General features: G+C 43.7%; 1 protein-coding gene across 3 annotated transcripts in view; it reads left to right on the forward strand.

Annotated features, from left to right (window-relative positions):
* LOC124781209 (scoloptoxin SSD14) overlaps nt 1-23,991 on the forward strand; it is a 534,282-nt gene that overhangs the window by 329,126 nt on the left and 181,165 nt on the right. Inside the window, exon 1 of one of the 3 annotated variants that reach the window (XM_047253843.1) lies at nt 22,569-22,674. The exons of the other annotated variants lie outside the window; for them this stretch is intronic. Coding sequence (XP_047109799.1) covers nt 22,655-22,674 — 20 coding nt within the window. The 5' untranslated portion in view covers nt 22,569-22,654. Of the gene's footprint in view, nt 1-22,568; nt 22,675-23,991 lie in introns of those variants that run through there. 3 annotated transcript variants of the gene reach the window in all.

Consider the following 23,991-nt stretch of genomic DNA (forward strand, 5'->3'; position numbering starts at 1 on the left):
GTAGAAGAATAGGAAGAAAACGAATAAAACGGTGCAACCAGGTTCGCTACATATTGACGTAGTTACGAAGCTATTATTATTACCTCAGTAAATTCAAACTATGACCATAAAACTCATTTTCACACTTCAGTGCAACGTATTTTTCCCAACGATGGATGACTTGGCAGGTCGCAGAAAACTGCATTTTGCTGTTCAGAAAAGGCGCCACCTCGAAAATAACCCCTGCCACGCAGTGGTTTCTTCGTCCGAGGAAGAAGGAAGAAAACACTGGGTGCCATGTAAGGAGAATACAGGGAGGAGGAGGAGGATGGGTTGACGCACAGTTTTATAGCTCAAATAAGGAGCATTTCAGCACTTGTGACCATCCTGTGCAGAATGAGGTAATACGCTGTCGTGGAACAAAATCTCCTGCTTGGACAGCTTTCCGCTACCCTTAGTTTCGGCTACTTTTCGCAGCCTCGTCACGAGATTTCGATAGTATGCTCTTTAAGCACTACACTGTGGCAGCCTCGAAAATCGCTCAGTATTACCTCGTTCTTTAATTATTTCGCTGCTGGTGATGGCTAGACATGTTTGCACTGATTGCTTTGCTCCTTTTTCTCAGAATCGTGGTGATGTACCCCATCAACCGCACGCGGTGATTAAGCGGCTAAAGAAGTGCAGAGGTGGACAAAAATAAGGAAAGGCCGCGAGAAATACATGCTTGAACGTAAATGCAGGTACCAGACAAGCCTGATAAGTTGCAGTGTCGTAATTGACTACGAAAGGCACCTGTGCAACGAGCCGGCCGAAGTGGCCGTGCGGTTAAAGGCGCTACAGTCTGGAACCGCAAGACCGCTACGGTCGCAGGTTCGAATCCTGCCTCGGGCATGGATGTTTGTGATGTCCTTCGGTTAGTTAGGTTTAACTAGTTCTAAGTTCTAGGGGACTAATGACCTCAGCAGTTGAGTCCCATAGTGCTCAGAGCCATTTGAACCTGTGCAACGTCCTCAGTAAGTTGCAAGTCCAGTGGTGGTGAGAACAGCGTTCTGCGTAGTTGTGAGTGCATTATGTCGGAGCTAAGTGAATCCGAACGTGGGCAAGGTGTTTGTACTCGCATGGTGGGCGCTTCCGAAGTGATTTTTGTTTCAAGAAGCATCGTATCGAAGATTTATACTACATAGACGAAAGCGGAAAAAATCATCCGGCAAGTCACAGTACGGACGAAAGTGTGTGTTGTGATCTTGACGGGCGGTCAATGAAGAAGATTATGACCGCAATTAGGGGGCGGGGGGGGGGGGGTTGTAAAAGTCACTGCAGAGACTGAATGTCACACTCGCGAACCCTGTCAACACCAAAACATGACTGGAGTTCCAGAAGGAGAGAATTGCAAGGTGAGCTGGATTTCCAAAACCAGCCTTCTGTGATAACAACGCCAGTAACAGAAAATGTGGTGTTGAAGCGATAAAACCTGAACTGTGGGGCAATGGAAGAATGTCATCTGGTCAGATGCATTTTGTTTCACACTGTTAATAACTTCTGGCCTAGTTTACGTCCCAAGAGTGAAACATGGCAGGGATAGGGTGGTGATTCGGGCAGTCATATCGTGACATTCCATGGGTTCAATCGTACTGTGTAAGGTCGCATTTCTGTCAGGGATTATGTCACCACTCTGGCTGATCAGGTCCATCCCACTGTACAGTGTTCGTTCCCCAATGTTGATGGTGATGGTGTGTCCCCACCTGTTCACACAGCTTGCATCGTCCACGGATTGCCGCACCTCCCCTGGCCGTATCTCAAAATTATTGAGCTTTGGGGTGGTCTTTTGAGATGAGAGGGCTTGACCGCTATCCAGCTCCATCATCGTTACCTGACCTTGCTATTATTTTGCAGAAAGAATGGTTAAAGAACCCCTTGAAAAACACAGCAGTTGCTTTTATCCATCCCGATACGACTGGAAGCTGTTTCGAATATCAGCGCTTTTCTACACCGTACTAGGCATGATAATGCATAGTGTTTCCATGTTTTTGTCCGTCCTTTGTAACATAGATTGGCTCGACGCAATCAACATGTCAGGTGCTACCAATGTTCGGCGGGCTTCCTGAACAGTCGCGGAACCTGGTGAATGGCAACCTTTTCCATGATCAAACTGCCAAGCAAGATGTAGAAAACTGATTCATAGCTGTTTCTTCACTTCCAACACTATAGCCTCCACTGTGATACTCAGGTCTTAAGAGCACCTAGAGCGCTACCATGCCCGGTCCTTCAGAGACATGGTCTGCCACAGTATTCTTCGTCATTCAGGCTTGTTTGACCGGAATAGTCTGCGCCGCCTGACTAGTGTCATGCGTGTCGCCGTACACTTTGGACAAATAATCATGTATTGTTACAGCGTTGTTCCTCTTCAAAGGCATAAAGCCATTCGCCGCACGATACTTCACTTTATCAAGTAACTTAGTAGATAGTGTCGGAAGTTCCATGCGGCTTTTCGCGGATGATGCTGTAGTATACAGAGAAGTTGCTGCATTAGAAAATTGTAGCGAAATACAGGAAGATCTGCAGCGGATAGGCACTTGGTGCAGGGAGTGGCAACTGACCCTTAACATAGACAAATGTAATGTATTGCGAATACATAGAAAGAAGGATCCTTTATTGTATGATTATATGATAGCGGAACAAACACTGGTAGCAGTTACTTCTGTAAAATATCTGGGAGTATGCGTACGGAACGATTTGAAGTGGAATGATCATATAAAACTAATTGTTGGTAAGGCGGGTACCAGGTTGAGATTCATTGGGAGAGTGCTTAGAAAATGTAGTCCATCAACAAAGGAGGTGGCTTACAAAACACTCGTTCGACCTATACTTGAGTATTGCTCATCAGTGTGGGATCCGTACCAGGTCGGGTTGACGGAGGAGATAGAGAAGATCCAAAGAAGAGCGGCGCGTTTCGTCACTGGGTTATTTGGTAACCGTGATAGCGTTACGGAGATGTTTAATAAACTCAAGTGGCAGACTCTGCAAGAGAGGCGCTCTGCATCGCGGTGTAGCTTGCTCGCCAGGTTTCGAGAGGGTGCGTTTCTGCATGAGGTATCGAATATATTGCTTCCCCCTACTTATACTTCCCGAGGAGATCACGAATGTAAAATTAGAGAGATTAGAGCGCGCACGGAGGCTTTCAGACAGTCGTTCTTCCCGCGAACCATACGCGACTGGAACAGGAAAGGGAGGTAATGACAGTGGCACGTAAAGTGCCCTCCGCCACACACCGTTGGGTGGCTTGCGGAGTATCGATGTAGATGTAGAACTACGACATTTCGTTTTAGTTCCTCTATCGCCGTGGTACGCTACTGTATCACGGGGGCTTCAAATCTATACCAGGACTGCAAACATGTAGTTGCAAATTAATTACTCACGTAAGGTGATAGTTAAAACTTGAACTAACGCTCATATAATGAATTAAGGAAGGGCCCACCTTTTAGCAAGTACACAAAATAGTGTTTTGTTTTTAACACACAAGCAAGTTTCGCCAACTGTGGCACCCTCAGTAGGTTTTGTCTTTTATTTTTCTCTTATTTTACAGGGCCTGTGTCCTGTGGCTGACAACCGAAATCAGCCACAATACACCATCAAAGTGTTTCCAGGCCACAACAAAATAACAAGACACATCATTCACGAACGAGCAGCTCAATTACACAAAAACACGTTTGATACCCAAAAACAAACTTGTCACAGCTCAGGACTACAGTGATAACACGGTATCCTAATAATTTAAACCGGTAGCTGATTTCGGTTGGTAGCCACAGGACACACACAATGAAAAGTAAAAGAAAAATACGAGGAAAAAACCCACTGGGGATGGCACAACCGCCGTGTAACATGCACAGGTGTTAAAACAATATTTTGTGTAATTTCAAAAAGGCGGACCCATCTTTAATTCAATATTTTCTGCAAGCACGGAAACTGAGGTCAAAACTCCAGTATGATTAACGCTCATATATTTAGTCGGTTTTACTTACAGCTCGTATTGTACTCTTAAGTTTCAACTGTGCTCTGCTCTCGAGTGAGCTCGTAGTGCAGAGGAGAACAGCAGCGTAAAAACTGTGGAACACACAGCAGTCGAAAAATGAAACAATCTGCAAACAAAGGCACAAGATCGCCGATGCAAGGAAGCTATCAGCAGCAGGTTGGCGCATGCAAAATAAGCGTTCAAAAAGGAACCCTACGGTTAAAAAATGTACCCTACTGTTAACAAATGTTCACATCTAATGTAGGAAGAAGCTGCTTAAAGCGTATATCTGAGGTAGAATACTTTATGGAAGTGAAATATGGGGAATACAGAGATAAAGAAACTAAAATAATTTGGAATGTGATGTTATAGAAATGTCAAAAATTGAGTTTGCAGTGCGAAATAGATAGTAGAAAGAGTAGGAGATGCAGAAGTCTGCACGAAAACCTTACCATGAGGGCAAATTAGTGACACACCTGCTACCTAATACTACAACACGCATTTGGATGCTTGAAAAAGCAATAAAGGAAAACATGTAAGGATAGATAAAGTTGAATACATTATAGAAGATACCAAATGTACTAGGTACATGTAAGGTGACATGGTTACTTTGAAAATAACAGCGACTGACAATATGTAAAAACTAGAGTCTATGATAACAAGTTTTTGTTTTATTCAATGACCAGTTTCCATCGTTAATGATCATCTTCAGAGTGATCTACAGAATAATGTGCATATTTATGATTAAGAGCATTATAAGAAGTTATCAACATTGTATTGATAATTTGTCATAGTGCTCTTATTCATAAATATTCATTCTTCTGTAGATCAACCTGAAGATGAACATTAACGATGGAAACAGGTCATTGAATAGAACAGGAACAGATCATAGACTGTTGCTGTTTTTGCATATTGTATTTGAAATATAATGACAAAATATTGGTGCAACATAGAGGTTGTCCTCAAACCAGTGCGAAAACAGTGTGTCCTTTTGAAGGGAACTTAGAAAGGCACACAGTAAAATTCGAACATCAACTGGTTTTTTTTCCGCACGTCATGGATTAGGCTTTAAGGCTGTTCCATCTTTACAAATCGTTTCGCCACATCACTCGTATTCATAAGTACGCAAGAATACGGCAGCTAAGATAGGCCATCACAAAATGTATCAAGAATAAGTAAACAAATGAAGATGGTGCTTTTTCCAAGTTTTAGCTGGCAATGTGGCGAATATTGACGGACGCAAGTAGTTTGAATGTTTATAGCTGCCGAATTATGAAACCTGCTTTATAATGGAACGATGTACACTGGTGTGCAAAACATAAGGGTGAAAGTAACTTTCGCATGACATGCTGCAACGTAGTAACATACCTCCGTCAAACTTGGACCGTACATGGAAAGAATTGCTACACTATGGTGCAGAATGTAAATGAAAGACATACACAATGAGACGAACAGAAATGCACTTTTATTAAAAAAACAATACACTGGCGTCACTACGATTCATTATGGTCCCCTCGACATTGCAAAAGGCGGGGCATGGTTCTTAACAGGTGTGTGAGGTCACCACGGACGGCAATGTATGCTCTCCAACGTGCTTCCACGCTGGCCATGAAATTGGTAGTGTTCTTGCGGTAGGGTGTTGCATTCGTACAATAGAGAAATTTTGCTGCTGCTTGGTTGGTCGTTGGTGCATCTGGGTGTACTGCAACACATCTCCCCAACGGATCTGACAAATCATGGAATTTAAGTCGGAGGAAGAGGCAGGTCAGCCTGTTCGCCGCATATCCTCTCGTCCCAAGAGCTCCTAAACCTGCGCGTTCGATGCGGTTGGGCATTGTCATCCATAAAAACGAAGTCAGGGCCTAATGCAACCTTAGGAGGCGCACAGGGGAAGGGATACAGTGTCACAATAACGTTGAGTGTACTATGTTCAAAGATTGAGGTCAATAAGTCTAGGCAAGATTGTGCCGCACCACACCAAAACAACTGGCCCACCAAAACGATCGTGTTAGACAGTGATGGACGAACCTTCATATGGCGAGAGATGGGAACACACAATACACCCATGAACACTAAAATTTTATTTCTTGTCTGATCTTTTATCGTGTTATGGATGGTGTCAGATCCATTTCCAGATCTGGCCAGTTTTACATTTAGGTCCGTATTACTGTATAGTCGACTTAGACAGTCCAAATATATGAAGGATGATATTGTTCTACACTCCTGGAAATTGAAATAAGAACACCGTGAATTCATTGTCCCAGGAAGGGGAAACTTTATTGACACATTCCTGGGTTCAGATACATCACATGATCACACTGACAGAACCACAGGCACATAGACACAGGCAACAGAGCATGCACAATGTCGGCACTAGTACAGTGTATATCCACCTTTCGCAGCAATGCAGGCTGCTATTCTCCCATGGAGACGATCGTAGAGATGCTGGATGTAGTCCTGTGGAACGGCTTGCCATGCCATTTCCACCTGGCGCCTCAGTTGGACCAGCGTTCGTGCTGGACGTGCAGACCGCGTGAGACGACGCTTCATGCAGTCCCAAACATGCTCAATGGGGGACAGATCCGGAGATCTTGCTGGCCAGGGTAGTTGACTTACACCTTCTAGAGCACGTTGGGTGGCACGGGATACATGCGGACGTGCATTGTCCTGTTGGAACAGCAAGTTCCCTTGCCGGTCTAGGGATGGTAGAACGATGGGTTCGATGACGGTTTGGATGTACTGTGCACTATTCAGTGTCCCCTCGACGATCACCAGTGGTGTACGGCCAGTGTAGGAGATCGCTCCCCACACCATGATGCCGGGTGTTGGCCCTCTGTGCCTCAGTCGTATGCAGTCCTGATTGTGGCGCTCACCTGCACGGCGCCAAACACGCATACGACCATCATTGGCACCAAGGCAGAAGCGACTCTCATCGCTGAAGACGACACGTCTCCATTCGTCCCTCCATTCACGTCTGTCGCGACACCACTGGAGGCGGGCTGCACGATGTTGGGGCGTGAGCGGAAGACGGCCTAACGGTGTGCGGGACCGTAGCCCAGCTTCATGGAGACGGTTGCGAATGGTCCTCGCCGATACCCCAGGAGCAACAGTGTCCCTAATTTGCTGGGAAGTGGCGGTGCGGTCCCCTACGGCAGTGCGTAGGATCCTACGGTCTTGGCGTGCATCCGTGCGTCGCTGCGGTCCGGTCCCAGGTCGACGGGCACGTGCACCTTCCGCCGACCACTGGCGACAACATCGATGTACTGTGGAGACCTCACGCCCCACGTGTTGAGCAATTCGGCGGTACGTCCACCCGGCCTCCCGCATGCCCACTATACGCCCTCGCTCAAAGTCCGTCAACTACACATACGGTTCACCTCCACGCTGTCGCGGCATGCTACCAGTGTTAAAGACTGCGATGGAGCTCCGTATGCCACGGCAAACTGGCTGACACTGACGGCGGCGGTGCACAAATGCTGCGCAGCTAGCGCCATTCGACGGCCAACACCGCGGTTCCTGGTGTGTCCGCTGTGCCGTGCGTGTGATCATTGCTTGTACAGCCCTCTCGCAGTGTCCGGAGCAAGTATGGTGGGTCTGACACACCGGTGTCAATGTGTTCTTTTTTCCATTTCCAGGAGTGTATATGATGATCACAACAATTTTCCATTCGCACTGAACGTTAATCGCACAATAAAAAAACACCACCTCAACGTGAGTCCCTGTAAAGTTCTGGGGATTCTAATTTCTACATGTGGTACACGGCTTGTTGCTACCATATCGATTTTCAGCCACTTCGGTGACTTGCGTCTCTGTATCGATGCTTATTCATTTAAGGACGTTCTCCGTTAATCTCCATGCCCAGGCAGCACAATAAGCCATACTTAACTGAACGAAAGCGTGTAAGCGTCTTCGAAGTGTTAGCATTGTAATAAATGTTCGTGAAGTATGTAAATGGTGTGGTTTGGATCAGCCAGAAAGAATCAGGTAAAGAATGACAAAAAAATTGTATGCCCAAGGCTATGGTACTTCGGTTAGCGAAGCATCACATTTAATCAGTGTCGGATAATGCTTCATGCGTATCTCTGACTGAACATTCCAATCTGAAGAAAACAAATTTTGTAATTCCTATATCATTGTACACCATGGTGCGCGATGTTATACAGGTTCAAAACACATTTTCATAAACAAAAAAGTTGTAAACCGTACATTTGCAAATAAATTCTTTTATTTTTCGCTAGAGTTTCTAGTAGCTGTCAGCTGTGTTCCCTTGTGTATACTATTGCAGATGAGGTTTTCGGAGATTTTCTGTTCTACTTTTATAGATCATGAGTACTCGGTCATAGAACGAGCCGGTTAGTCTCAGGTAGAATCATAGAACCTCCTAGAGACTTCGACACATCGGTCGAGAGATGTGAAGCAAATCACCCCTGGAGCAGCTGAAGTGGTCTAAGAGTGCAAGATTGCTCGTCAGGCAGGCGTGAATTTCCGATGCACTGGCCAGCTATTGTATCCACACATCCTGCTGGTAGCTGGAGGGAACGATCTTATTTTTAGTCAAGCAATAACTTGTGGAGAATTTTGCAATTCTCGTCAGAATGAGAGGGCTTTGTATAGAACACAGGTCAGCAAGACTAATTTTCTGATCCCTCCTTCAGTAACTGTTGAATCGGCTTCGATTTACTAATTTGGATCATACACAGTATGTGGTGATAGATGCTTTGTAACTTCATAGATAACACAGATGTGCATTCAGACTTGTTAAAAAAATTTCTCCTCATCTATAGGGACTTCAAATCTGACCTAATCCTTACTACTGGAAAAAATTCACGCTTGATACACAAAAATTTCAGACCTTGACGAAAACATTAAGTGGACTTGGTTGTTACCTCGTGCAGATGTGTTCTGAAAAGCGGGCGACATATAAAACTGCAGAGCGTGTATAATCTGTCCTACAGTGGAGCATATCGGGCCGTTGCCTGTCAGTAGGAACCTTTAACGCACATGTGTATCCAAAAGTGTATTTGCTTTGCGATTAGTGTCGTTGAATTTTGTTTAAACGACATGATCTTCGCCATCGACTGTGCTATTCATCATAATTTTCGTAACTGCAACTTCGTCCTAAAGTCGTTATAAGATAAAGTACTAAAAAAACAACAGTGTTGACAATTGTTGTCTGCAACATCTTATGTCTTTCGTAGTAAATTCATTAAAATTAACATCTCTCTCTCTCTCTCTCTCTCTCTCTGTGTGTGTGTGTGTGTGTGTGTGTGTGTGTGTGTGTGTGTGTGTGTGTGTGTGTGTGCGAATTTGATACCTGATATTTTCGTGGAGCAGCTATTTAGAGAATGACATATTACTTCATGGTTCTGAAAGATTATATGTGTGATTCTGTATGTACTGTAACGTAATACTGTCTACCTGCTTCTGAGTAATGTATGAACGTCTCTGCAAGTGAAAATTCCGAAATAAAGAAATCTGAAATGTAAAGAATTGGCGTTTTCACAGATATTTTTTGTTCACCTCCAACAACGGTAACTCAAGCTGTATCGGTGACTGTGTGCTGAAAGTTTAAATACGGAAGCGTTTCGTCACCAATCACTTGGTGCAACACGTTTCGGAGACTTTTATCCATGGTAGGACGGCAATTTTGACATCTCATAATGAAGACAATGCTCGTTCGTGGAGATATTTTTCTGCCATTCTTTTGTAAGTTGCCTTCAGAGAACCCACATTCCGTCTGCATTTTTTCCTTTCCTCTTCAGTGTAATTTATCCGCATCTCGAAAGAGTACATTGGTATGATTAGGTCATGTACATGATACTGATTGAACCTCAGCACTTTAGGTCCAAGTACATGATACGAATTTTTGGCAGCACCGGGCATTTTACAAGGAGTGTGATGGCTAGTAAGAGCAGGAAGCAGTTGTTTAGACTTCTGACTAGATTCCAAGACAGCCTCGTGACGTACATGATGTTCTTGTGGTCCTCAGTCCAGAGATAGGTTTGACGCAGCTCTCCATGCTACTCTATCCGGGCCAAGCTTCATCTGGGAGATGAAGCTTGCCCCTACTGCAACCTAAATCCTTCTGAATCTGCTTAGTGTATTCATCTCTTGGTCTCCCTCAACGATTTTTACCCTCCACGCTTCCCTCCAATACTAAATTAGTGATCCCTTGATGCCTCAGAGCATGTCCTACCAACCGATCCCTTCTTCTATTCAAGTTGTGCCACAAACTCCTCTCCAATTCTATTCAATACCTCCTCATTAGTTATGTGATGTACCCATCTAATCTTCAGCATTCTTCTGTAGCACCACATTTCGAAAGCTTCTATTCTCTTCCTGTCCAAACTATTTATCGTCCATGTTTCACTTCCATACATGGCTACACTCCATACAAATACTTTCAGAAACTACTTCCTGACACTTAAATCTATACTCCATGTTAGCAAATTTCTCTTCTCCAGAAACGCTTTCCTTGCCATTGCCAGTCTACATTTTATATCCTCTCTACTTCGACCATCATCAGTGATTTTGCTCCCCAAATAGTAAAACTCATCTACTACTTTGTCTCACTTCCTAGTCTAATTCCCTCAGCATCACCGGACTTAATTCGACTAAACCGCATTATCCTCGTTTTGCTTTTGTTGATATATGTCATCGGCGAACCTCAGTTTTTATTTCTTCTCCATGGATTTTAATTCCTACTTCATTTTTTTTTTTCCTTTACTGCCTGCTTCGTATACAGATTGAATAACATCGGGGATAGGCTACAACCTTGTCTCACTCCCTTCCCAACCACTGCTTCCCTTTCATGCTCCTAAAAAACGAGTGTGACAGTTAATGAAACATTTCTCTTTAGTGTGCGTTATAGGAGCTGAAATCTGTAGAAAGTGGAATTTACACGTGTGTTACGGGAGTTAAATTACCGTGAAATGAAATGTTCGAGATTTGTTTCCCTGCCGGTAAGTGAGAAAGGCAACTCAGCTGCCACCTAGCGTCCACATTGAGTACTACATCGAAATCGCTTGCGAAGGCAGCGCCGTTGGTTGCTATCGAAAGTTCTGCGACGCTCCTGTTGCCGGTTGGAAGTTTAACACTGCGCTACGCAAACAGTTAAAATTAGTTCTATCCTCTCGTTACTTATTAGCGTATAATTAGGACGAATCCTCTGCAACCTGCTGATCGCGCACCTAAAGTTCTCGAAGCGTCGCTAATGCGCATCTTTTAAAGGGTTACGAAAAGTCGCAGCTGTCTTGCGTACACAGCACAGAGCCGATAAATTCATTGTACTTTTATCTTATGAAGAATGAAAACAGACTTGAATTCCGATACCTTGAAGATGAAACTGGAGCAGGGAAATTAACAGGAAATATAGACTCCAAGTAATAAAGTCATTATGTAACTGCATCGTTTTATCACAATCTATCCCTTCTGATCACCTTCACTCGTCATTGTTACCTTATGGTGAATAGGACATTAACAGCTGCAACAGTAAGTAGGAAATCTATAATTATCAGTTTCCAGATTGAACTGATAGTTGTTTCTAATTCGTTAAGGATACTGAATGAGAAAATAGTTAAACGTACGTATGGAGAGTGGTCTGAATCACTAATGGTAGTTTTAAGTTAGACTCGCAGAACAATGTTCTGTTCAGTGAGACAGTGGTAAATCGGTGGTACATAATCGGTGGAAAGAGTAATCGGCAGCGTTGCACTGAAAAATCTGAAAGTGTTGTAGGTAAAAATCTTCCCTCATGACGACGGAAAAAACGGCAAAACTCTCATCTGAGTGTGCCTTCAATTCGTAACGTGAGCTTTAGCAGAAAAATTGAAGAGGAAATAATTGGAATTAAACTTCAATAATGTCGTCTCAAATAACAAAATGTGGGTTCCAAGATAATTTTAAGTAATAGTCGTAATTTATTACGAAGCTATTATCGGGGCTTGGCTTGATACTAAAATAGCATTTCAGGCGTATATCGACAATTTTGTAGAAGATATATGTAGAACAAGATTTAAATTATTTTTCATTGTTAATTAAGACCGATGTTAAGCGCAATAGCCTTTCTCACTTGCTGTACTGTGCCGTGCCCAGGATTGTGTTTGGACCACATTTCGGTTTCAGCGACAGTTAATTAACGTTTAGTTTAGCGAAGTCCGAAACAGTACCTTTGTACTAAAGACGTACTGACAAAATTCAGGCTGTAAAGGTGTCTAGGTCTAACAGTGACACACATCTTCGAACCGAGAGGCTATTTCGTAGCCGTTCACACTTTGCTGTAGAATGGGAGTCAATTATTTAGGAAGGATCACAATAGTTTGTTGGTTGGACTCGTTTCCATGAGTAATAAAGACCAGCAAAGAATGCACCTATCGGAGCACAAAAAGATGAATATGCTCCTGTTTAAAATAGTGGTACTAGCTGCCTCAGTCTACATTCCTCAGGACCTTTAAATATTTTCCCCACGATTTTGGCATGCGAACATATTCGCCCCCCCTTTTTTTTTCATGTACCTAACCTCCCACTCCAGTACGTTAACTGTAACTCACAACCATTAGTCGCTCACTCTAAGTGTCTCATCCATCCACTACCATTCGCCAACTCTCTCTCTCCCCCTCCCTCCCCCTCTCTCTCCCCCCCTTTCTCCTTATCTTTATTTCCCTCTGTGCCATTGTCTCGTTCGCTCTTCCTACGCCACAACCACTGTCTACTATTGTCCAGTATTTTTTCCTTTTGAGTCTCTTACCCACTGCCCATGTCTTCATCTTCCTCAACGTAAGGGCGAATGTCTTTTTGGGAAAATTTTTAAAGATGCTGAGGTAGGTAGAATGAGGCAGTTTGTTGCCCCACTTTTCAATCTTTTACAGAGGAGTATATTCGCCTTCTTTGTGTTGCGATAGGATCATTTTTCCGTTGGTTCCCTTCTTTTCCCTACCACAGCAGGGAATATCACTCATACGATGCCGTTGGACGCATGATCTGTTGCAAGGCCTACATGCGTTTGGTGCTTTAAATACGCCGTATGTAAAACTATAATAAGACGATACAACGCAGTAACATTCTTTAGAATGTCAGGAGACATATTACATGCCACTGATGATTTAAAGTACTCACTCAGAACATCGTGAGACGAATATGAGCAATTGCATTTCCGCTCTTGAAGTGCAGGCAGCGACATAGGCGAATATACTTACTTACAATAAACTACCGATTTCGGAGTTACGTAACATCATCTGACGTCCTGTAAGAGTAATGCTCATTAAGAAGTCTATAAATTCACTGCATGAATACACACAGCGCCAGCATAAAACACACAAGCTTACCCCGTCGAAAAAATAACACTAATTAAAAACAAAATCAGAATAGTGAGAGGGGAAATTACAAGAAAAAGTGCGTAGTGTATGCAATCAGACTTACAGGGTATTCATCTGTTCCTTGAAAGTATGTAGTTTGACGTTCGATTATTATACATCCCTCATAAATGCTTTGTGAAAATAAAGCTAAGTATTAATTTTCTGCCGGCCGGTGTGGCCGTGCGGTTCTAGGCGCTTCAGTCTGGAACAGCGTGACCGCTACGGTCGCAGGTTCGAATCCTGCCTCGGGCATGGATGTGTGTGATGTCCTTGGGTTAGTTAGGTTTAAGTAGTTCTAAGTTCTAGGGGACTGATGACCATAGATGTTAAGTCCCATAGTGCTCAGAGCCATTTATTAATTTTCTGTGCAAAAGTGAACGCACATTCGAAACATTCTGGGTAAATTAGGTGAAGCCTCAGTAAGTCAATGAATACATTTCTCATTCGACAGACCGCAGCACAAATAAAAATGTTCCATATTGATGTTAATAACTAAGTTAAAGTATCCGAAACATACCGGAAATTACTTAGAATTCTGATTTCCTTACGAGGTAGACACCATAACTGAAGCTTTCTTTTTTGCATGAGAATGACTATACGCTCCTCACTTTTTGACCCTGTTTAAAAATGGGAAGTTCCCGAACTGTTAGACAGCTTTGGATAATGTGAAGACTGGAAATGGAAAATGTTCTAAGCGTCAAATCGGACGTTATTCAGGAGAATGAAAATAATTTATCCTTGTTTGTAGATAACTGATTTGCATTAAAAAAAGACTTTTCTGGCACCACGGGATTACGGTGCCCACCGCTTCACCGCAAAAAATAATACAAATTAGAAAATACAGTACTTCATTAAGAATCTCCAAATGACATACAAGGAAACTGGTTCTAAGTGCCTGTAACGAAGCTTTTTCTTTACAGTTGATCCCTGCAAAGAACAAAACAGCAACCGGTCACTGTTATAATACTACTTATTTACACAAATTGCCCCTTTACTGGTTTCGAACTGATAGGTTCAGCATCTTTGTATTAAATTTGTTTGCTTACATTAGTTGCTGGTTATTTTTTTGTCGAACAACTAACGTAAGCCCGCTGTTTTTTGTATCACTTCACTGAAACTCCATGTTTGCACTTAGATGAAGCAGCAACTTCTGTTTTTGAAAATTAACAGTAAGTATTGTACGTGTTAACAAGTATTGCCACAAGTAAATATTAAGCCTTTTGCCAAATACCGCATCACGTTTGACTGTTGTAAATACGATAGTCATAAAAGTTTCAGTTAAGCGGTGTTGTTCCTACAGCAACTTCTGATTCATTAACCTTCAGATATAGTTCGTACATGATGCAGACTTTCGCAAATAATTGATCCTGATGGTTGGTAAAAGATACACATCTCCGCATTTTAAAATCATTTCATTCGGCTTTAATCATTAGATCTAGGGTATTTCCCTCGGGAGAAGACTGTAGACTGACTGAGTGGCTGCCGGCTCTGTAGCAGCAGTAAGTTTCTCCGTGTCGTTTCGTGGGTAAACCCCCCATATTTTCATGATGCATGACAACTAGGCCAACAAATCTGAAGTACCGTCAGACGCCAAGAATTCTTGCCGTCGACAGGCGTCCCCGGTTACGTTGTTTTACATCACTTGTTATTGATATATCACAAATACTGCATGCCAAAACAGACCCGTCGCTCTGAATATCACCTGTACTAAACGGCTTAGCGATATCACGTATTTTTCCGGAGTGCTCTTTGTTTCAACGTACGAGGGCAGTTCAATAAGTAATGCAACACATTTTTTCTGAAACAGGGGTTGTTTTATTCAGCATTGAAATACACCAGGTTATTCCCCAGTCTTTTAGCTACACAACACTACTTTTCAACGTAATCTCCATTCAATGCTACGGCCTTACGCCACCTTGAAATGAGGGCCTGTATGCCTGCACGGTACCATTCCACTGGTCGATGTCGGAGCCAACGTCGTACTGCATCAATAACTTCATCATCCGCGTAGTGCCTCCCACGGATTGCGTCCTTCATTGGGCCAAACATATGGAAATCCGACGGTGCGAGATCGGGGCTGTAGGGTGCATGAGGAAGAACAGTCCACTGAAGTTTTGTGAGCTCCTCTCGGGTGCGAAGACTTGTGTGAGGTCTTGCGTTGTCATGAAGTAGTTCGTTCAGATTTTTGTGCCTACGAACACGCTGAAGTCGTTTCTTCAATTTCTGAAGAGTAGCACAATACACTTCAGAGTTGATCGTTTGACCATGGGGAAGGACATCGAACAGAATAACCCCTTCAGCGTCCCAGAAGACTGAAACCATGACTTTACCGGCTGAGGGTATGGCTTTAAACTTTTTCTTGGTAGGGGAGTGGGTGTGGCGCCACTCCATTGATTGCCGTTTTGTTTCAGGTTCGAAGTGATGAACCCATGTTTCATCGCCTGTAACAATCTTTGACAAGAAATTGTCGCCCTCAGCCACATGACGAGCAAGCAATTCCGCACAGATGTTTCTCCTTTGCTCTTTATGGTGTTCGGTTAGACAACGAGGGACCCAGCGGGAACAAAACTTTGAATATCCCAACTGGTGAAAAATTGTGACAGCACTACCAACAGAGATGTCGAGTTGAGCACTGAGTTGTTTGATGGTGATCCGTCGATCATCTCGAACGAGTGTGTTCGCACGCTCCGCCATTGCAGGAGTCACAGCTGTGCACGGCCAGCCCGCACGCGGGAGATCAGACAGTCTTGCTTGACCTTGCGGCGATGATGACACACGCTTTGCCCAACGACTCACCGTGCTTTTGTCCACTGCCAGATCACCGTAGACATTCTGCAAGCGCCTATGAATATCTGAGATGCCCTGGTTTTCCGCCAAAAGAAACTCGATCACTGCCCGTTGTTTGCAACGCACATCCGTTACAGACGCCATTTTAACAGCTCTGTACAGCGCTGCCACCTGTCGGAAGTCAATGAAACTATACGAGACGAAGCGGGAATGTTTGAAAATATTCCACAAGAAATTTCCGGTTTTTTCAGCCAAAATTGGCCGAGAAAAAAAATGTGTTGCATTACTTATTGAACTGCCCTCGTGCTTGATTACTGATGGTGGCAACAGAGGAAAATGGGAGAGCCACACAGTCAAACCACTTCTTGAGGCGTTACCTACGTTAAAGTAACAAGGCCGGTAGACTGACAGTTCAACAATCTACCACCATGTTCGTTCTTCCTACTTAGATCGACATTAGTACAGTATCGGGAACATATGAGCTCTACGGCGAACTGAGGAACTACGTAGAACCAAGTTTTGCAGATAAGAACCTTACAGTAACGTTCGTTTTTAATTTCTCAGGAATTAAGCGTCAAAAAAGCAAAAAAATTAGGAAGTGGAAAAAGTTGAAATTAACAAATGGTGCAACCAGGACTCGGCTAGAGATGCTCATTTAACGTTTCTTTTGAAAGACAAGCTAATTTTGCCATTTTAATAACAAAAAAGGAGCGGCACCGAAAATTCTTAGCACAACTCATATACTCGCCCTGTACCTTTACTTGCATGCAAAAAGCAATATCGAGAAGCCTCATTCTCTGACACAGTTCCCACAAGTATACAGTACCAATGTTATTGAATAATAAGAACGTTTATGCATGTTGCCAGAAATACATTCTGTGTCTCGAAATACACTGACGAGTTCAACCCATGCAACTCGCGTAATATTGCAAACAAACCAGCCCCAAAAACGCGTACAGGAGCTGTCAAATACCCCGGGTTGCGGTACACGGCCAAACAGAACGAAGTACAGGGTGATTATAATTAAAGTAAAACTATCAAAACACTGTAGAAATAACACCACTGGTCAGAATGACGTCAAATTTTGACGAAATACTATCGGAGAATGGGGGAAAGCGTATGGTAGAAGAAAAAAAATAGTGTGAAAATTTATCAATAGATGGTGCTGACAGAAAAACGTAAATGAAAACACTTTTAATGCGCACGACCTATTGAAGTTGGTATGAATACGCCGGGTAAACGGCTTTTCCTTCTTTCATGTCTACTACGTTCGCCGTGACCGTCTCAATCCAGGATCGCGCTCTGCTTGTAAATCTGTATTACAAGAAAGATGACTGTGCACACGTCGCTCTGCAGAAGTTTCGGACACTGAAGAGTTTGAAGAAAGGCTTTGGTCAGATGACTGCCGTTGGTCTGGAGAAACGATTAGGAAATTCGAAAAGATGGGTCCTTTTGGTGTGCAACCTCGTAGAGGGAGGAAACTGTTTCGACGTCAGTGGAAGCAGTGGCTACAGCAATGCAGGAGCAGACGAGTGGTGATGTGCAAACGTGCAGTGCACGGAGAATCGCCCGAACATACCCGTGAGCACGGTGCGTAAAATCCTACGAAACCTACTTTACTATCCATTCAAAATTACGCATGTGCACGAGTTGCTTCCTGTTGGCCTGCCAGCAAGAGAGACCTTTACCTCGGAATTTCTTGTTCGCATGGACGTGGACAAAGATTGGCAGTGCAGGATTTTGTGGACAGACGAAGCCCACTTCAATCTGACCGGATGTGTCAATACACAGAATTGTCGAATATGGGCAACGGAAAATCAAAAACGCAAATCAAGCAGTACCACTTCATCCTGAATACGTCGCTATATGGTGCGGGTTTACGGCATCATTTATCATAACGCCATATTTTTTCGAGAAGAGGGGTGCTTCCGATCCTTTTACCTGTATCGTGTCCGCCCCTGGTAGCTGAGTGGTCAGCGCGACGGAATGTCATACCTAACGGCCCGGCTTCGATTCCCGGCTGGGTCGGAGATTTTCTCCCCTCAGGGGCTGGGTGTTGTGTTGTCCTTATCATTTCATCCTCATCGACGCGCAAGTCGCCGAAGTGGTGTCAACTCGAAAGACTTGCACCAGGCGAACGGTCTACCCGACGAGAAGCCCTAGCCACACGGCATTTCCATTACCTGTATCGTCACTGGTAAGCGCTATGAGCGTCTTCTGCGCAGCCACGTCATTCCAGCTCTCCAACAGCGTTGACGTGTGGATGGGATCATTTTTATGGTAGATGGCGCACCTCCGCACATTGCAAATCCAATTAAACAACTGCTGAAGCGCAATTTCGGAAATGCTAGAATTATCAGCCGCCATTTCCCTACAGCCTGACTGTCCCGATCATCTGACCTTGATCAATGTGACTTCTGGCTGTGGGGCTTTCTGAAAGATGCTGTTTTCAGTGTTCAGATTGCAAACTTAACTGCATTTAAGGCACGTATTGCGCAACACATTCCGAACGTGACCCCAGAAACACTTCAATCACTTGTGGAACATGTTTCTTGATTTCAACTTGTTGCAGAAAACGGTGGCAGCGTATTGAACACGTTTTGCGCCCGTCACAGGGAAAGTAATAATCCGATTTGATTTTGATTGGTGCTTCTTTGCGGTTTCTGCCTCAGGACAATTAAAAACCGAAGTGTTTGATCCTTTTTATGCTGCTTTTGGCCTCAGGACAACTAAAAAGCGATTTTTCCATCCGATGTGATATGACCTTGCCGTGGTGGATGGGCTTTCGTATCTAAGAGTACCACACCTGGACACCCATGCACACTGAGTAGTGCAGTCTGTTTAACGTCAAACTTACACCTCAGGCATTGTTGTATCATTCATTCGTCATTTGTAGTCGACCACTATTAAATTATGATTATTACAGCTCCATCTATTGCTACATTTTATAGCTATTTATTTTTCTTTCGCCATATGTTTTCCCCCTTCACCGATAATATTCCGTTGCAATTTGACGTCATTCTGACCAGTGGTGTTGTTTCTACAGCGGTTTGAAAGCTTAACTTTAATTATAATCACCCTGTACATTTATAATAGTTCTCGCGCACTTCGTACAACAGCGGTTTGGAGAGCTGTTCATTTCAAGAAGTTATTTGTTACGTGAGAAATCACAACCTCCGAAAACAATGTTTTGCACATCTACATGACTCCTCTGCAATTCAGACTTAAGTGTTTGGCAGAATGTTCTTCAAACGACCTTCAGACTATATCTCAACCGTTCCTCTCTCTAAGATCGCCATGGGAAAATTAACGCTTAAATCGTTGTGCAAGAGCTCCGATTTCTCTCGCTTTATTACGAACATCATTTCTCCCTACGTAGGTTGGCGACAAAATATTTTCGCAGCCGGAGGAGAAAGTTGATGACTGAACTTGGGTGAACAGATCTCGTGGCAACGATTAACGCCTTTGTTTTAATGATTGCCACCCCAACTCACTTATCATATATGTGACGCACTCCGCCATCTCCCCCAATTTCACGATGATACAAAACGAGTTGCCCTTCTTTGGACTTCGATGTCCTCCGTCAATCTTTTCTTTCGAAAAATGTCGAGGCCGCCTACCCGTACACGAACAAGATTATCAAATATGTTTTTATGACGTACAATAAGTTAATACAATCATCTTCGTTGCAGTTATACGTAAAGCGCGTCTAAGTATTGAGTTACATTAATAGTAAATCCGAAACCTAATGTAAATATGACGTTTTACATCATAAAGACAGCTGAGTGAAACGCTCGAAACATATTATTCCTTATCGTAGAAAATTATATATATATTTTCTACGATAAGGAATAATATGTTTCGAGCGTTTCACTCAGCTGTATTTATTTATTGTATATAACTTCATATTTACATCAGGTTATGGATTTCCTATTAATGTAACTTCCTTCCGCGATGCTTGAACTGAGCAGCAAGGCTACAAACACTACAGTGAAACACGAGCAGTGCCTCCGACCGTGGAAGTGCGTAACACGGCTGTCTGATGGGTTGCCGCACACCGCCAGTGTAGGGGTATTCTTCGCTGTGAGCCTGAGTGTTACACTGTTCATGAGCGAGCGTAACAGTCTTGATGAAACAAAGATTCTACGCTGAACCTGGAGTGTCCTTGTCGCTACTGATGAATCTGACTTTAACTTGAAGACGAAATTAGTTCAACGGTTGGAAAGGTGCACCATCCCCGTGATCAATAAATTTTTAGAGTTCGGTTAGAGAGATGTCATAGAAAGGCTTGTCTTATTTTACAATCATCAACAAATCATTGTGACAAAAACAGGTACATACAGAACGTAGTCCAAAACCGGCGCTAGGCATAACCTTAATTTCTTGGAGTTTGGCTACACATTCTCAAAGAAAGCACTCGCTCGCCCGCACGTTGGAACTTGTATAACCGAAGAGCCGTGTGATAGATTGGAATAGGGATGTTGCCTTGGATAAAACAGTAAAGATTCAATTGGTGAAAGAAGGTTCAGCAATCCGTCGCAACTTGTGTTTATTGTGGCAGATCTAGATTTCGGTCACTGAGTTACCATTCAGTGCCAGAGACAATACAGGAACCAATTGAATACAATCGCATACATAACAACGAAGTAAAACTGCATAAATCTCACACAAAAGTGTGTCGTACATACCAGCATATAAATTTTCAGCCATTATTTGACATAGCCCCTGTTAGACTATACACAGAGTCCGAATTGCAGCGAGGCTGTTGTTTACAGTTACCCCATGCTGGCGTCAGTGTGCGTCATACATGACTATGGCGCCCTCCAGACATGCGTCTGTTACAGTATTGTATTGTATACATGTAGCTGTTTATTTATATTATCACAAAAATTACCGTTTTAAGGAAATTAATTTTTATCGATATACAATAGGATGATGATAACGCAGTAAAAGTAGTTACAATCAGTGATAACAATGTGAAATACTTTATATATACAATGCAGTAATGCAATATGATGCATACATAGAGTGCACGATATTCATATATGGTGTACACTGAGGCCAGCTGTGAGATAACACTAAAAAACGTCATCACTCAAGTTCGAACTCTTGACGTGTATAATCAGAGGAGGACTATGCAAAACGGCTGAAAAGTTAACTGTATCTGCTTGTATGTACGAGTCAATTATACTGTATATGAAATTGATGCAGTTATACTTTGGTGTTATCATGCATGCCATTGTATTACAATTAGTACCAGTGTTTCTTCTAGCGCTGAAGATGTCACCCAGTGATAGAAACCTAAATCTGCTACAATAAACACAAGTTGCCACTGACTGCTGTAACTTCATTCTCCAAATGAAATGAGTACGGTCGCTGAACACTTTCAGATGGAGTAAAATTTAAAAATTGTAAAAACAGTCATATGTCAGGACTTTTTCATTGAAAAGTATAGAGGCTATATTCGATGAGTGGGAAGACGCAGCCTGAAAACATTTATAGGTATTACGCTGATGCTATGTCGTGGCAGTTTCAGGTGGGAGGTGTTTAGAACTATGGTTGCGTATAGCACCGGTAGAGGTCGGACCTGAACCACCGCTGCCAACCGAAGCAAACAAATGAGCTGAAGCCACTACCAGATGTTTTATGTATTAAAATTTGCTTTTTTTCTGATTTTGAAATGAGATGCTGGTGCATTAAGGAATTAAAATGTGACTCTCACCACAAGAAAAGTAATAAGCAATTTACATGACGGTTATATCACCTCTACGTTCGTGGAAGCACAGAACGCAGACGTGGGATGGCAGCCCTTCGAGAGGGAGCCGGAGCTTATTCCCCCGCACCGTTCCCCCTCCCCTCGAACAGTCAGTTCTCGTTTGTTTACGGTCGTGGCCTACTGCTTCGATATACTGTCCGCATAATAAAAGAAAGCGTTCTGTGCATTATTTATTAAGTGTTGCGTCCGTTCTGGACGTTCTAGCATCCATGACTGCGTAATTTTATATGAGGAAACCGTCGTCGTATTGTCGTAGCCTGTCAAGTTCAAATAAAGTAACAGAAATTTCAAAGACTGTGCGCCACTTTTAATTATTCTGTGCGTCACTCGCACAGGAACAATCTAGCTGCAAACGATCCGGCGTCGCGTCCACGCGAGCCGTTCTAGCGGCCATGACCCTTTCGCGCGGAGTATTGATCGCTGCGCGGAAGCCGGCCCTTGGTTCGCGAATTCGTGCCCATGGAAGTACCGAAGGCTCGCGGAATCGCCTCCGCCACGTGCGTGGGGCTCGTCCCCTGTGGTGAGGTGCCCCTTTTGACGCGGCCGTTTCGACGCGGCGGCGCCGGCGGCGGCCGCCGCGGTCGTACGTAAGCTGGCCTCAAGTTCATGGCCCCACTGGTGGACACGTGTGGCGAGGGCAGTGTGTCGCGCACCACCACACATCTCAGGAGGCGCACCGCCCCCGCGCGCCGACACGCCGCCCTCCGCGGGGGCGGCTGCGCCACGTCCGGCGCCGTCACTAACGGCTGCATGACCCCAAAATGCGACAGGTAAAATACGTAAATTGCATCCATGCTTTATCATGCTCCCAGGCTAGTTTAGTGAACAGCGTCCGGAATGTGTTGTCACTACTGACGAGTTACGAGAGCTGTTCCAGGAGCAATAATCAAACTTTGTGGTGCGGTGGGTAGCTGCACATTTATCCCTGCATGGCCAATACAAAGGTAGACGTCACTTTAGGCGTCTTTATTTCACTTAGAGAACGTCATTTTCCGCTTACGCTGCAGAAGTTTCTATTCCGCTATTGCATAATCGGTGTTACTCCCTTTTCAAGCATGAGCATTCGATGCCAAGTCTCTGAACAGTTATAAGCAATGATACCCTTATAAGGTAGTGTCCCATATCGTAGCAAAGATAGCAACAGCTGTGATCACTGATTAGTTTGCGCACCATGTTGCTTGTCAGTCGTCACGGCTGTTGCTTCCGTTTCTCTAATGCGGGACGCCACCTTATAAAGGTACCCATAATTACATCTGTCCCGTGACATGCTATCTAATATTTACTCCTAACAACGGCGTGACGCCGATATTGGTACAAAAGAAAGAAACCTCTACAGATGAAAGTGGGAAATTTTCTTTAAACAAGCTCATAAAGGCTACAGAGTCATATACGAGAACAAGAAGTCCTCATTTCAGCCGATTAGGACGAATTGTTTTTTTGCGAGAACTCGCCGTAACTTGTACTGCTTCAGCATCCCACGATGCACGATCTGCTGATCGGAAACATATGAATGAATGTGCTAGTCCTGTAGTAAACATTCCGCCATGCGGGTATAATCTTTGTCCCACTTGCAGTCGGCGGCCCAATCAAGTAAATAGTACCCGAGCATGCGCTGTACGAATTAAAGCCAATAGTCCCAATTCAATCGCTCTGTTAGCCGTCGGGTGTTGTGGCGTGCTTTAAATAATCTGTGGCTCCATGATTATACGAACGTTGGTTTCGACGAAATGGGGGCGTGGATTATATTCCCTTGAGTTGCGCAGGGCAGTTATGATACGACGAGCAACAGGTATGGGTCAGTACAGTGTTCGCCGTGATGTGGCACTCCCTAAATGACTGCGTAAAAAAATGTTTTCTTAAAACGACACAACTACTCAGTTCAACTAGTAGAAATATCTTGGTGAGAAACCAGACCAGTTAACATAAAATCTTTACCGAATGTAACAATAATTACTTTATTTTGGAAAAGGACATATTGTCATTCTGGCTAGAACAGTAGTTCACTATAACTGTTTAGATTCTGTGCGCATGATTCGAAGCTGCGAAGATCGATAACCCACATACCTCTGCTGCTGTAGAAACATTTC

Source organism: Schistocerca piceifrons, chromosome 1 (assembly GCF_021461385.2).
Source record: "Schistocerca piceifrons isolate TAMUIC-IGC-003096 chromosome 1, iqSchPice1.1, whole genome shotgun sequence".
Taxonomy (NCBI): domain Eukaryota; kingdom Metazoa; phylum Arthropoda; class Insecta; order Orthoptera; family Acrididae; genus Schistocerca; species Schistocerca piceifrons.